Raw genomic sequence first — 16,056 nt, forward strand, 5'->3', positions numbered from 1 at the left:
TACAGGTGGGGGTTGTGCTTACAGCCCAACACCGTGCAGGACGTTTGGCATTTGCCAGAGAACACCAAGATTGGCAAATTCGCCACTGGCGCCCTGTGCTCTTCACAGATGAAAGCAGGTTCACACTGAGCACATCTGACAGACGTGACAGAGTCTGGAGACGCCGTGGAGAACGTTCTGCTGCCTGCAACATCCTCCAGCATGACCGGTTTGGCGGAGGGTCAGTCATGGTGTGGGGTGGCATTTCTTTGGGGGGCCGCATAGCCCTCCATGTGCTCGCCAGAGGTAGCCTGACTGCCATAAGGTACCGAGATGAGATCCTCAGACCACTTGTGAGACCATATGCTGGTGCGGTTGGCCCTGGGTTCCTCCTAATGGAAGACAATGCTAGACCTCATGTGGCTGGAGTGTGTCAGCAGTTCCTGCAAGAGGAAGGCATTGATGCTATGGATTGGCCCGCCCGTTCCCCAGACCTGAATCCAATTGAGCACATCTAGGACATCATGTCTCGCTCCATCCACCAACGCCACGTTGCACCACAGACTGTCCAGGAGTTGGCGTATGCTTTAGTCCAGGTCTGGGAGGAGATCCCTCAGGAGACCGTCCGCCACCTCATCAGGAGCATGCCCAGGCGTTGTAGGGAGGTCATACATACACACACTACTGAGCCTCATTTTGACTTGTTTTAAGGACATCACATCAAAGTTGGATCAGCCTGTAGTGTGGTTTTCCACTTTAATTTTGAATGTGACTCCAAATCCAGACCTCCATGGATTGATAAATTTGATTTCCTTTGATAATTTTTGTGTGATTTTGTTGTCAGCACATTCAACTATGTAAAGAAAAAAGTATTTAATAAGAATATTTCATTCATTCAGATCTAGGATGTGTTATTTTAGTGTTCCCTTTTTTTTTTTGAGCAGTGTACCTCTCTATATACCTCTGTGTCTCTTCACTATATTTCTGTGTTTCCATAGAGACTGTAGCATCACTATATTTCTGTGTTTCCATAGAGACTGTAGCATCACTATCTTTCTGTGTTTCCATAGAGACTAGCATCACTATATTTCTGTGTTTCCATAGAGACTGTAGCATCACTATATTTCTGTGTTTCCATAGAGACTGTAGCATCACTATATTTCTGTGTTTCCATAGAGACTGTAGCATCACTATATTTCTGTGTTTCCATAGAGACTGTAGCATCACTATATTTCTGTGTTTCCATAGAGACTGCAGCATCTCTATATTTCTATGTTTCCATAGAGACTGTACCCTCTCGGACATAGACCTGACCCACGCCCTGCAGGTGCTGGTCTCCAAGGAGACAATGAACGTGTCCGGTGCCGATCAGGACCCCCACACGGGTAGTCTGGTCTGCTGCCCGATCAGAAACGGGAAGACAGGACAAATCATTGGTGCGTCCCTCTTTCCCTGAATGTATCTTCTCTACTTTATATGCAGCACTGTCTTTACAGGCCAATGACTGGATAAAACTCACTTTATTTATCTAACTATGTTTATATGACTTTAACCTCACTATAGAATTCCATTGACAACAACAACATGAATTCTATAACTACACCTCATACAACAGTAAAGAGGCAGGTGTCTCTGTTTGGTGTAGGGAGTCTTCTTCTTCTGTGGTTGTTAGAGACACGCTGTTAGTCGTAGGGAGTCTTCTTCTTCTGTGGTTGTTAGAGACACGCTGTTAGTCGTTAGTAGTCTTCTTCTTCTGTGGTTGTTAGAGACATGCTGTTAGTCGTAGGGAGTCTTCTTCTGTGGTTGTTAGAGGCACGCTGTTAGTCATAGGGAGTCTTCTTCTGTGGTTGTTAGAGACACGCTGTTAGTCATAGGGAGTCTTCTTCTTCTGTGGTTGTTAGAGTCACGCTGTTAGTCGTAGGGAGTTCTTCTTCTGTGGCAGAGATACGCTGTTAGTCAGTCTTCTTCTTCTGTGGTTCTTAAACCAGCGTATTACTGGCTCTTCAGTCTTTATTTACTGATCTATTCACTGACTAGTATTGAATGACTAGGAAGCATTGTATTTACTAGGAAGTCTGCAGAGAATCTTGGCAGTTGAGAATCTTGGCTGTAGATAATCTTGTATTTAATAGGAAGTCTGTAGATAATCTTGGCTGTAGATAATCTTGTATTTAATAGGAAGTCTGTAGATAATCTTGGTTGTAGAGAATCTTGCATTTACTAGGAAGCCTGTAGATAATCTTGGTTGTAGAGAATCTTGTATTTACTTGGAAGTCTGTAGAGAATCTTGTCTGTAGAGAATCTTGTATTTACTAGGAAGTCTGTAGAGAATCTTGTCTGTAGAGAATCTTGTATTTACTAGGAAGTCTGTAGAGAATCTTGTCTGTAGAGAATCTTGAATTTACTAGGAAGTCTGTAGAGAATCTTGTCTGTAGAGAATCTTGAATTTACTAGGAAGTCTGTAGAGAATCTTGTCTGTAGAGAATCTTGTATTTACTAGGAAGTCTGTAGAGAATCTTGTCTGTAGAGAATCTTGTATTTACTAGGAAGTCTGTAGAGAATCTTGTCTGTAGATCATCTTGTATTTACTAGGAAGTCCTCTATTAGCTGACTGAGTATTAGCAGCATTAGAGTGCGTCAGCCAGGGTGCTTAGCAGGGTTGTTAAATAGACAGTCCTAACCATCACTGATCTACAAACAACAGATAAGACTGTCTTAATTTGGGATATGCGTTTCGTTCGCGACCCACCTTGACAACATCCGGTGAAATTGCAGAGCGCCAAATTCAAATGACAGAAATAGTCATAATAAACATTCATAAAAATACATGTGTTATACATCGGCTTAAAGATTAACTTCTTGTTAATCCAGCCGTGGTGTCAGATTTCAAAAAGGCTTTACGGCGAAAGCAGACCATGCGATAATCTGAGGACTGCGCCCCGCTTACAAAAGCATACAAACATTTTACAACCCAGCAGAAGAGTCACGAAAGTCAGAAATAGCAATGAAATAAATCACTTACCTTTGATAATCTTAATTTGTTGGCATTCCAAAGGGTTCCAGCAACACAATAAATGGTTGTTTTGTTCGATAAAGTCCCTCTTTATATCCAAAAACCCTGTTTTGTTGGCACGTTTTGTTCAGTAATCCACTGGCTCTAAGGAGGTCAAAACATGCAGACGAATTTATCCTAATAGTACCGGTAAAGTTAGTCGAAACATGTCAAAAGATGTTTATAACTAATCCTCTGGGTGTCAATTATTATCTAAATAATCGCTAATATTTCAGCCGGACAAAAGCGTTTTCAATAGAAAGGAAAAAGAATGAGGGGTGCGCACACCGTCACGCGCAAAGGAGTAGTGGCAGTGAAAACGGACACCTGCCAAAACTTCTTATTCTTGTTTTTTTCTTCAGAAAACAAGCCTGAAACCATGTCTAAAGACTGTTGACATCTAGTGGAAGCCATAGGAACTGCAATCTGGGCCCTAAACCCTTTATATAGTCAATAGGCTTTGAATAGAAAATGACTCGCATCAAAGAAATGTCATTTCCTGGATGGTTTGTCCTCGGGTTTTCACCTGCCACATCAGTTCTGTTATACTCACAGCCATTATTTTAACAGTTTTAGAAACTTCAGAGTGTTTTCTATCCAATAATACAATTATATGCGTATACTAGCTTCTGGGCCTAAGTAACAGGCAGTTTACTTTGGGCACCTCATTCATCCAAACTTCGGAATACTGCCCCCTATCCATAAATTAACCACTACTGATCTCCACACCACAGAAACACATCCGCAATAGCATCTCAGAGTAGCAGAGCTGATCTAGGATCAGGTTCCCACCTGTCTATGTGGTCTTCTTCATTAGGATCTAAAAGGCAAAACTGATCCCAGGTCAGCACTCTGAGACGCTTCATGAATACAGGCCCTGGGCAAGACGATATCGTCATGACGATACCTGATAAGATTGAGTCATAAATCGTCATGAAGTTTGAAATTATTAAATAAATAAATAAAGTTATTAACAACTTTTCATCCATCCCTCTGTTGTTGTTGTTGTTTGTTATTTGTTGTTGGCTGTTGTTGTTTGTTGTTTGTTGTTGTCTGTTGTTGTTGTTGTTTGTTGTTGTCTGTTGTCTGTTCAGCCGTCTGCCAGCTGAAGAACAAGCTGTGCACGGCCCCTGGCGAGGCGGAGACGGGCAGGGCGTTTAACCGTTATGATGAGCGCCTCCTGGAGGACTTTGCGGTGTACTGCGGCCTGGCCCTGCAGACTGTCCAGACCGTCCAACGGATAGAGTACCAACGAGCCAGTCAGGACGTTACCCAAGAGGTGGGAGAGGAGACAGAAGTCTGTGTATATATGTATATACAGTGCCTTGCGAAAGTATTCGGCCCCCTTGAACTTTGCGACCTTTTGCCACATTTCAGGCTTCAAACATAAAGATATAAAACTGTATTTTTTTGTGAAGAATCAACAACAAGTGGGACACAATCATGAAGTGGAACGACATTTATTGGATATTTCAAACTTTTTAACAAATCAAAAACTGAAAAATTGGGCGTGCAAAATTATGCAGCCCCCTTAAGTTAATACTTTGTAGCGCCACCTTTTGCTGCGATTACAGCTGTAAGTCGCTTGGGGTATGTCTCTATCAGTTTTGCACATCGAGAGACTGAAATTTTTTCCCATTCCTCCGCAAAGTTCAAGGGGGCCGAATTATATATTATATATATATATATATATATATATATATATATATAGTACTAGTCAAGGGTTTTCTTTATTTTTTACTATTTTCTACATTGTAGAATAATAGTGAAGACATCACTACTTTGAAGAATCTAAAATATATTTTTATTTGTTTAACACTTTAACACTTTAACACTACATGATTCCATATGTGTTATTTCATAGTGTTGATGTCTTCACTATTATGTAGATAATAGTACAAATAAATAGAAAACCCTTGAATGAGTAGGTGTGTCCAAACTGTTGACTGGTGCTGTAAATAGAGGTGAAGTCTGAAGTTTACATACACCTTAGTGACAGGAATTTTATGAATAATGACTAAACAATATCTACATTTAAATAGAACTATAACTAATTAAACTTATACTCTGTTTTACAATATCTGATTAAAACCTCTTGCGTCGACCTGAGACGCAGACGTCTCATCTAGCCATCAGCAAATGCAAATGCGCTATGCCAAATGCTAATAGCACTCGTTAAAACTCAAACGTTCATCAAAACACACATGCAGGGCACTGAATTAAAGCTACACTCGTTGTGAATCTAGCCAACAAGTCAGATTATTAAAATGCTTTTCGGCGAAAGCATGAGAAGCTATTATCTGATAGCATGCAACACCCGAAATACCTGAAGGCGACGTCAACAAAAGAATTAGCGTAGCCGGCGCTACACAAATAGCAGAAATAAAATATAAAACTTTCATTACCTTGGACGAGCTTCTTTGTTGGCACTTCTATATGTCCCATAAACATCACTATTGGGTATTTTTTTCGATTAAATCGGTCCATATATCCAAAATATCCATCTATGGAAACTGTGATTCAGAAAAAAACAAAACGCTACGTCATTTTTTAAATTAAAAAAGTTGACGATAAACTATCACAAAACACTTCGAAATACTTTTGTAATCCAACTTTAGGTATCAGTAAACGTTAATAATCTATCAAATTGATCACGAGGCGATGTGTATTCAATAGCTCCATGATTTCAAACATCTTCCGAAATCTCTCTTCCAAAACTTCCTGTCGGAGACCGGATGGAAAGTGGTCTCTCTTCCTCGTTTGACCAAGAAACAACAAGAAGGCAATTGACAAGACTGGTGACATCGTGTGGAAGCTGTAGGACTTGCAATCTCGGCCCCATTTAATTTCGTGCCCCTTGAACAATACATGCAAGTGGCGCATGGATATTTTTTTCAGTTTTCAGTGATCTGTAGGCTTTTCACTTTTTAACTGTGTTAACTTACCAATAACGTTAGCTAACGGTTCTATATATATACATTTTTTGTTTTTTAATTTCTAAATAGTTAACTTTTAACTCAGTTTTTCTTGCGCTTTTTGATGAAACAGACGCTCTGTTATAGTCACAGCGGTGATTTAACCAGTTTTAGAAACGTGAGAGTGTTTTCTATCCACACATACAAATCATATGCATATACTATATTCCTGGCTATATTCATGACTATATTCCTGGCATGAGTAGCAGACGCCGAAATGTTGCGCGATTTTTAACGGAATGTTCGAAAAAGTAGGGGGTCGACATTAATAATGTTAGTTCATAAGGAAGGGATTATGTAGCATGAACAAGGAGTGATTAAACATAATAAACAACATTCCAACTTAGTTGGAGAGGTATGTGTTGTGTGTTTGTAAGCAAAGAGGGTCATTAACCTATGTTTGAACCCACTCAGCTATAACTCTGTGGTGAGTAAATAAGACAGCGAGAGCCTCTCCAGGGTTTCCGTATCTGGAACTGTCTGCTAAATAGTGATAGATAATGGTGAGACTTCAGGAGTTCATCCAGGTATAGTGTGTGTCGTGTTGGTGAGTTGGAATGAACTGTTGAATCTGCTTTGTCCTGGTCGGGAGGAGGAGATTCATTCTAGAACCTGTGACGTCATATATTGTATATAAACTGTTTGAACCTGCTTTGTCCTGGTCGGGAGGAGGAGATTCATTCTAGAACCTGTGATGTCATATTTTGTATATAAACTGTTTGAACCTGCTTTGTCCTGGTCGGGAGGAGGAGATTCATTCTAGAACCTGTGATGTCATATATTGTATATAAACTGTTGTTGGTGGTTCCATGGCAGCGCGCTCCGAGAATAAATACTATCATCTATTTTTGAAAAGACTGGTCTCCGTCTATTTTATGCAAATAAGAATCTTATAAATTCTTATAAATATTATAAATAATGATGAAATTCCGTTGACACTCACCAAATACATTTAATCTCAGTTTTTCCACAATTCCTTCATGTGTTTAAATAAGTTGTGTGTGTGTGTGTGTGTTTTTAAGTAATGTGCTGTGTTGACGTCACCAAATACATTTAATCTCAGTGTTTTTGTCCTTCATGTGTTTTTAAATATTTGTGTGTTGTGTGTGTGTGTGTGTGTGTGTGTGTGTGTGTGTGTGTGTGTGTGTGTGTGTGTCCTCTCCTAAGGTTCTGTCCTACCACCTCACTGCAGCTCAAGAGGAAATCCGAGCGTTGCAGGTGAACCACTGATACCAACAGACCAACACCTACCATCTCTCTACCCTACCATCTCTCTACCCTACCATCTCTCTACCCTACCATCTCTCTCTACCATCTCTCCCATCCATCTCTCCTACCATCTCTTTATCTTCTCTATCCTACCATCTCTCTATCCTTCCACCATCTACCATCTCTCTATCCTACCATCTCTCTATCCTTCCTCTATCCTACCATCTCTCTACCCTACCATCTCTCTACCCTACCATCTCTCTATCCCCATCTATCCTCATCTCTCTACCCTACCATCTCTCTATCCTACCATCTCTCTACCCTACCATCTCTCTCTCTATCCTACCATCTCTCTACCCTACCATCTCTCTACCCTACCATCTCTATCTACCATCTCTCTATCCTACCATCTCTATCCTCTCTATCCTACCATCTCTCTATCCTACCATCTCTCTACCCTACCATCTCTCTACCCTACCATCTCTCTACCCTACCATCTCTCTACCCTACCATCTCTCTATCCTTCTCTCTATCCTACCATCTCTCTACCCTACCATCTCTCTACCCTACCATCTCTCTACCCTACCATCTCTCTATCCTACCATCTCTCTACCCTACCATCTCTCTATCCTTCTCTCTATCCTACCATCTCTCTATCCTTCCCTCTATCCTACCATCTCTCTATCCTTCCCTCTCGCCTCACATCTCTCTATCCTTCCCTCTCTCTATCCTTCCCTCACATCTCTCTATCCTTCCCTATCTCCTACCATACCTTTATCCTTCCCTCACATCTCTCCCTCTATTCCTATTTCTACAGATCTCTCTCTCTTTCCACCCCACTATCTTTCTATCTCTCTCTATCCTTCCCTCACTCTATCTTTCCCTCTCTCCTCACATCTCTTTATCCTTCCCTCTCTCCTCACATCTCTTTATCTTTCCCTCTCTCCTCACATCTCTTTATCCTTCCCTCTCTCCTCACATCTCTTTATCCTTCCCTCTCTCCTCACATCTCTCTATCCTTCCCTCTCATCTCTCTATCCTTCCCTCTCTCCTCACATCTCTTTATCCTTCCCTCTCTCCTCACATCTTTTTATCCTTCCCTCTCTCCTCACATCTCTCTATCTTTCCCTCTCTCCTCACATCTCTTTATCCTTCCCTCTCTCCTCACATCTCTTTATCCTTCCCCCTCTCCTCACATCTCTTTATCCTTCCCTCTCTCCTCACATCTCCCTCTATTCCTATTTCTACAGATCTCTCTCTCTCTCTTTCCACCCACTATATTTCTGTCTCTCTTTCCATATCTCTCTCCCTCCCTCTCTTACCCTTTCTCTGCCAATCTCTCCCTTCCCTTTTCAGTGTTTCCCCTAGGATTTATTTTCAGCAGCGGCGGTGTGTCCGGATATGCTACTCCACAATGCATGAACATTAAATGACGTTTTCTTCCTTTACAATCTGAAAGTCGAGAACCGTTTTCATTTAATATCAATGGCGTCGCCAGCCAATTCTATATGAATCAATCAAAGATGTTAAGCTAACGATTACTACATACATTTACCACTAAGGTTTTATATACATTTTATTTTTTTATCTGTTATTTTACCAGGTAAGTTGACTGAGAACACATTATCATTTGCAGCAACGACCTGGGGAATAGTTACAGGGGAGAGGAGGGGGATGAATGAGCCAATTGTAAACTGGGGATTATTAGGTGACCGTGATGGTTTGAGGGCCAGATTGGGAATTTAGCCAGGACACCGGGGTTAACACTCTTACGATAAGTGCCATGGGATCTTTAATGACCTCAGAGAGTCAGGACACCCGTTTAATGTCCCATCTGAAAGACAGCACACCACACAGGGCAACGTCCCCAATCACTGCCCTGGGGCATTGGGATATTTTTTTTAGACCAGAGGAAAGAGTGCCTCCTACTGGCCCTCTAACACCACTTCCAGCAGCATCTGTTCTCCCATCCAGGAACTGACCAGGACCAACCCTGCTTAGCTGCAGGGTGGTATGCTGCTGGCGTTCTAGAACTCACCATTGTTCCCTCAGGTGTATTACTGGTGATGGTTCTAGAACTCACCATTGTGCTCTTAGGTGTATTACTGGTGATGGTTCTAGAACTCACCATTGTTCCCTTACGTTTATGACTGGTTTTCATTTATCGCTAAGGTTGGCTCCACTTCCAGGATTACTAGCTGACTAGTTACACTGGAGGTTTCTATGACGATCTGATGAGAATCTGATGATCTGATGAAGCTGCTGCTAAATGAATACAGGGAAAATACTGCCCTTCTCAATCTCTCTCTATATCCACCCATCCCTCTCTATTTCCACCCATCCCTCTCTATATCCACCCATCTCTCTCTATATCCACCCATCCCTCTCTATATCCACCCATCTGTCTCTATATCCACCCATCCCTCTCTATATCCACCCATCTCTCTCTATATCCACCCATCTCTCTCTATATCCACCCATCTCTCTCTCTATATCCACCCATCCCTCTCTATATCCACCCATCCCATCTATATCCACCCATCCCTCTCTATATCCACCCATCTCTCTCTATATCCACCCATCCTCTCTATATCCACCCATCCCTCTCTATATCCACCCATCTCTCTCTATATCCACCCATCTCTCTCTATATCCACCCATCTCTCTATATCCACCCACCTCTATATCTCTCTATATCCACCCATCCCTCTCTATATCCACCCATCTCTCTCTATATCCACCCATCTCTCTCTATATCCACCCATCTCTCTATATCCCCATCTCTATATCCACCCATCTCTCTCTATATCCACCCATTCCCTCTCTATATCCACCCATCTCTCTCTATATCCACCCATCCCTCTCTATATCCACCCATCCCTCTCTATATCCACCCATCTCTCTCTATATCCACCCATCCCTCTCTATATCCACCCATCTCTCTCTATATCCACCCATCCCTCTCTACATCCACCCATCTCTCTCTATATCCACCCATCCCTCTCTACATCCACCCATCTCTCTCTATATCCACCCATCTCCATCTATATCCACCCATCCCTCTCTATATCCACCCATCCTCTCTATATCCACCCATCTCTCTCTATATCCACCCATCTCTCTCTATATCCACCCATCTCTCTCTATATCCACCCATCCCTCTCTCTATCCACCCATCTCTCTCTCTCCTTATCATCCCCCATAACCACCAGTCCCTCTCTTCCTCCCCCTCCGTCTCTCTCTCCCCCTCCTTCCCCATAACCACCTGTCCCTCTCTTCCCCTTCTCCCCTCTCCCTCCTCCCCTTCCCCCTCTGTCCCTCCTTCCCTCTCTTCCTCCCTCCCTTCCCCCTCCCCTTCTCTCTCTCTCCCCTCCTTCCTCTCTCTCTCTCCCTCCTTCCCTCTCTTCCTCCCTCCCTTCCCCCGCTCCTTCTCTCTCTCTCCCCCTTCTCTCTGTCCTCTCCCTCCCTCCTCCCTTCCCTCCCTCTCTCTCTCTCTCTCTCCCTCTCTCTCTCCTTCCCTCTTTCCTCCCTCCCTTCCTCCCTCTCCCTCCCTCCCTCCCTCCCTCCCTCCCTCCCTCCCTCCCTCCCTCCCTCCCTCCCTCCCTCCCTCTCTTCCTCCCTCCCTCCCTTCCCCCTCTCCTTCTCTCTCTCTCTCCCCCTTCTTTCCCAGCAGAGGGTTGGATGTCTCAGAGGAAACTAGAGAGCGGTGTCAGTCAGATTAGTGTAATGGCTCTCTCTCTCCCTCCCTCCCTCCCTCCCCCTCCCCCTCTCTCCCTCCCTCGCTCCCTCCCTCCCTCCCTCCCTCCCTCCCTTCCCCCTCTCCTTCTCTCTCGCTCTCTCCCTCCTTCTATCCCAGCAGAGGGTTGGATGTCTCCAGAGGAAACTAGAGAGCGGTGTCAGTCAGATTAGTGTAATGGCTCTCTCTCTCCCTCCCTCCCTCCCTCTCTTCCTCCCTCCCTTCCCTCTCTCCTTCTCTCTCACTCCCTCCTTCTATCCCAGCAGAGGGTTGGATGTCTCCAGAGGAAACTAGAGAGTGGTGTCCTCCCTCTCCCTCCCCTTCTCTCTCTCTCTCCCTCCTTCCCTCTCTTCCCCCTCTCCTCTCTCTCTCTCTCTCTCCCTCTCTCTCCCTCCCTCTCTCTCTCCCTCCCTCTCTCTCTCCCTCCTTCTATCCCAGCAGAGGGTTGGATGTCTCCAGAGGAAACTAGAGAGCGGTGTCAGTCAGATTAGTGTAATGGCTCTCTCCCTCCCTCCCTCTCTCCCTCCCTCCCTCCCTCTTCCTCCCTCCCTCCCTCTTCCTCCCTCCCCCCTCTCTCTCTCCCTCCTTCTATCCCAGCAGAGGGTTGGATGTCTCCAGAGGAAACTAGAGAGCGGTGTCAGTCAGATTAGTGTAATCTCCCCCTCTCTCTCTCTCCTTCCCTCTCTTCCTCCCTCCCTCCCTTCCCCTCTCTCTCTCTCTCTCTCTCTCTCTCTCTCTCTCTTTCTCCATCCCTCTCTCTCTCCTTCCCTCACTTCCTCCCTCCCTCCTTCCCCCCTCTCCTTCTCTCTCTCTCTCTCCCTCCCTCTACCCCAGCAGAGGGATGTCTCCAGAGGAAACTAGAGAGCGGTGTCCTTCCTCTCCCTCCCTCCCTCCTTCCCTCTCTTCCTCCCCCTCTCCCCCCCCCTCTCTCTCTCTCTCCCTCCTTCTATCCCAGCAGAGGGGGATGTCTCCAGTGGAAACTAAAGAGCGGTGTCCTTCCTCTCCCTCCCTCCTTCCCTCCCTCCTTCCCCTCCTCCTCCCTCCCTCCCTCCCTCCCTCCCTCCCTCCCTCCCCTCCCTCCCTCCCTCCCTCCCTCCCTCCCTCCCTCCCTCCCCTCCCTCCTTCTACCCCAGCAGAGGGTTGGGTGTCTCCAGAGGAAACTAGAGAGCGGTGTCAGTCAGATTAGTGGTTGCTGAGGTGTGTTTCTCCTCTGTCTGAGCTAAATCCAGATTAGACCAGGGGATTAACCAGATTAACCACCATCATTAGAGGTCAGAGGTCAACTTCCCACTGTCTTGACCCCCCAGAACTCCTCACCTCTACCTCTTAACAGATACCTGCAAATACCTGACTAGAGAGGTCAGAGGTCAACTTCCACTGTCTTGACCCCCCAGAACTCCTCACCACTACCTCTTAACAGATACCTGCCTGCCTGTGTGTGTGTGTGTGTTCAGTATGTGTTTTTGAATCCCTCCTCTCTCATCCTAACCAGGAAGCTGAAATCCCCTCTGCCCAATCACTGCGCATCCTGGACTTCAGCTTCTCTGATTTTGGCCTATCAGAGGACTCCACGGCTCAGGCCACAGTTAGAATGTTCCTGGATCTCAACCTGGTACAGGACTTCAACATCGACTACAAGGTACTACACACACGCACGCACGCACGCACACACACACACACACACACACACGCACACGCACACACACACATATTAATGTGTAACTTTGATCCTGTGAGTTTGACTCTGTTCTCTCTCTCCCAGTGTCTCTGTCAGTGATCTGAAGAAATGTGGTTCTGAGTGTAAGGCGTGGTTACCGTAGCAATGTGCCCTACCACAACTGGAGTCACGGCCTCAGCACCGCTCAGTGTATGTTCGCTATGATGATGTCTACAGACCAGCTACAGGTGAGAGGTCAGAGGTCAGAGGTTAGGGCTCAGTGTATGTTCGCTATGATGATGTCTGCAGACCAGCTACAGGTGAGAGGTCAGAGGTCAGAGGTCAGAGGTTAGGGCTACAGGTGACCCTTTATCAAATCAGCCTCAGCAAATCACATTTTATGTTGACCAAATTTGACACTCTCCCTCTGACCTCAGAAAAACACTTTCACAGGTTAACATGCTGCTCCTCTTCCTCTCTGGTGCCTCTCCGTTAATTCATTATTAAAGCCTCCTCAAATCACCCTCTCTCTTCTCCCTCCCTTCCCCTCTTCTCCCTCCCAGAGGTTCTCTCTTCTCCCTCCCTTCCCTCTTCTCCTTCCCTCTCTCTTCTCCCTCCCTTCCCTCTCTTCCCTCCCCCTCTCTCTTCTCCCTCCCCTTCCCTCTTCTCCTTCCCTCTCTTTTCTGTCTCTCTCTCTCTCTCTGTCTCTGTCTCTGTCTCTCTCTCTGTGTCTGTCTCTCTCTCTCTCTCTGTCTCTCTCTCTCTCTGTCTACAGACCTCTCTGTGTCTGTCTCTTCTCCTCCCTTCCCCTCTTCTCCTTCCCTCTCTCTTCTCCCTCCCTTCCCCTCTTCTCCTTCCCTCTCTTTTTCTGTCTCTCTCTCTCTCTCTGTCTCTGTCTCTGTCTCTCTCTCTGTGTCTGTCTCTGTCTCTCTCTCTCTCTCTCTGTCTCTCTCTCTCTCTGTCTCTCTCTCTGTGTCTGTCTCTTCTCCCTCCCTTCCCCTCTTCTCCTTCCCTCTCTCTTCTCCCTCCTTCCCCTCTTCTCCTTCCCTCTCTTTTTCTGTCTCTCTCTCTCTCTGTCTCTGTCTCTGTCTCTCTCTCTGTGTCTGTCTCTGTCTCTCTCTCTCTCTCTCTGTCTCTCTCTCTCTCCTCTCTCTCTCTCTCTGTGTCTGTCTCTTCTCCCTCCTTCCCTCTTCTCCTTCCCTCTCTCTTCTCCCTCCCTTCCCCTCTTCTCCTTCCCTCTCTCTCTTTTCTGTCTCTCTCTCTCTCTCTCTCTCTCTCACTCTCTCTCTCTCTCTGTCTCTGTCTCTCTCTCTCTCTGTCTCTGTCTCTCTCTGTCTCTGTCTCTCTCCCTCTCTGTCTCTGTCTCTCTCTCTGTGTCTGTCTCTCTCTCTGTCTCTCTCTCTCTCTCTCACTCAGTCTAATTTATCTCGTCTGGAGGTGTTGGCTCTGATGATAGCTACTCTGAACCACGACCTGGATCACAGAGGAGTCAGTAACTCCTACATAGAGAGGTACACTCTCACCTCTCATTCTATCCTTCCATCCTTCTCTACATTCTAATTAATTCATTTTACATTCCATGATTTTGTTGTTTACTTTGATTCATTCCACCACTCTCTCCCCCTCTCTCCTCTCTCCCTCTCTTCTCTCTCCCTCTCTCCCCCTCTCTCCTCTCTCCCCCCCTCTCTCCTCTCTCTCTCTCTCTCCCTCTCTCCCCCTCTCCCCCTCTCTCCTCTCTCCCCCTCTCTCCTCTCTCTCCCTCTCTCTCCTCTCTCCCCTCTCTCCCTCTCTCTCCCTCTCTCCCCTCTCTCTCCTCTCTCTCCCCCTCTCCCTCTCTCTCCCCCCTCTCTCTCTCCCCCTCTCTCCCTCTCTCCCCCTCTGCTCTCCTCCTCTCTCCCCCTCTCTCCTCTCTCCCCCTCTGCTCTCTCTCCTCTCTCCCCCTCTCTCCCTCTCCCCCTCTCTCCCTCTCTCCCCCTCTCCTCTCTCTCCTCTCTCCCCCCCTCTCCTCCCTCCCTCCCCCCCTCCCTCCCTCCCTCCCCCCCTACTCCCCCCTCTACCCCCCTCCTCTCTCCAGGACTCAGCAGCCTCTAGCCCAGCTGTATGGAACCTCCTCTCTGGAGCATCATCACTATGACATGTGCCTCTTCATCCTCAACAACCCGGTTAGAACCCTCCCTCATCCCTCCCTCATCCCTCCCTCAATCCCTCCCTCATCCCTCCCTCATCCCTCCCTCCATCCCTCCCTCATCCTCCCTCCATCCATCCCTCCCTCATCCCTCCCTCCATCCCTCCTTCATCCCTCCCTTATCCCTCCCTCCATCCCTCCCTCATGCATCCCTCCCTCCCTCATCCCTCCCTCCATCCCTCCCTCATCCCTCCCTCCATCCCTCCCTCCCTCCATCCATCCCTCCCCCTCATCCCTCCCTCCATCCATCCCTCCCTCATCCCTCCCTCCATCCCTCCTTCATCCCTCCCTTATCCCTCCCTCCATCCTTCCCTCCCTCATCTCTCCCTCCATCCATCCCTCCCTCATGCATCCCTCCCTCCCTCCCTCATCCCTCCCTCCATCCCTCCCTCATCCCTCCCTCCCTCTCTCATCCCTCCCTCATCCCTCCCTCTCATCCCTCCCTCATCCCTCCCTCATCCCTCCCTCTTTCCATTCTTTCGTTCTTTTGATCATCCATTTCTTCATCCATCATTGACTCACTCTTCTCTCATCCTCTCTCCCTCTCCCTTTCCTCTCCCTCTCTCTCTCCCTCTCTCCTCTCTCTCTCCCCCCCCCCCTCTCCCTCTCTCTCTCCCTCTCCCTCTCTCTCTCCCTCTCCCTCTCCCTCAGGGAAGTCAGATCCTCAGTGGTCTGTGTCCTGATGACTACAGGACAGTGTTACCCATGATAGAGAAAGCCATCCTGGCTACGGACCTGGCTGTCTACATGGAGTATGTATACTGTACTATATATCTACTTATATATAGTATGTATTCTGTACTATATAACTACTTATATAGAGTATGTATTCTGTACTATATAACTACTTATATAGAGTATGTATACTGTACTATATAACTACTTATATAGAGTATGTATACTGTACTATATATCTACTTATATATAGTATGTATTCTGTACTATATATCTACTTATATATAGTATGTATTCTGTACTATATATCTACTTATATATAGTATGTATACTGTACTATATATCTACTTATATATAGTATGTATACTGTACTATATATCTACTTATATAGAGTATGTATTCTGTACTATATATCTACTTATATAGAGTATGTATTCTGTACTATATAACTACTTATATAGAGTATGTATACTGTACTATATATCTACTTATATATAGTATGTATTCTGTACTATATAACTACTTATATAGAGTATGTATACTGTACTATATATCTACTTATATATAGTATGTATTCTGTACTATATA

General features: G+C 45.8%; 1 protein-coding gene across 1 annotated transcript in view; it reads left to right on the forward strand.

Moving 5' to 3' along the window:
- Window positions 1-16,056, forward strand: part of LOC121844983 (cGMP-specific 3',5'-cyclic phosphodiesterase-like) — a 40,432-nt gene that overhangs the window by 13,431 nt on the left and 10,945 nt on the right. Inside the window, exons 10-17 of the mRNA XM_042315588.1 lie at window positions 1,264-1,415; window positions 4,126-4,310; window positions 7,174-7,224; window positions 12,444-12,610; window positions 12,736-12,856; window positions 14,025-14,119; window positions 14,683-14,770; window positions 15,445-15,545. Of these exons, the coding sequence (XP_042171522.1) occupies window positions 1,264-1,415; window positions 4,126-4,310; window positions 7,174-7,224; window positions 12,444-12,610; window positions 12,736-12,856; window positions 14,025-14,119; window positions 14,683-14,770; window positions 15,445-15,545 (960 nt within the window). The remainder of the gene's footprint in view (window positions 1-1,263; window positions 1,416-4,125; window positions 4,311-7,173; window positions 7,225-12,443; window positions 12,611-12,735; window positions 12,857-14,024; window positions 14,120-14,682; window positions 14,771-15,444; window positions 15,546-16,056) is intronic.

This window comes from Oncorhynchus tshawytscha, unplaced genomic scaffold, assembly GCF_018296145.1.
Source record: "Oncorhynchus tshawytscha isolate Ot180627B unplaced genomic scaffold, Otsh_v2.0 Un_contig_5675_pilon_pilon, whole genome shotgun sequence".
Taxonomy (NCBI): domain Eukaryota; kingdom Metazoa; phylum Chordata; class Actinopteri; order Salmoniformes; family Salmonidae; genus Oncorhynchus; species Oncorhynchus tshawytscha.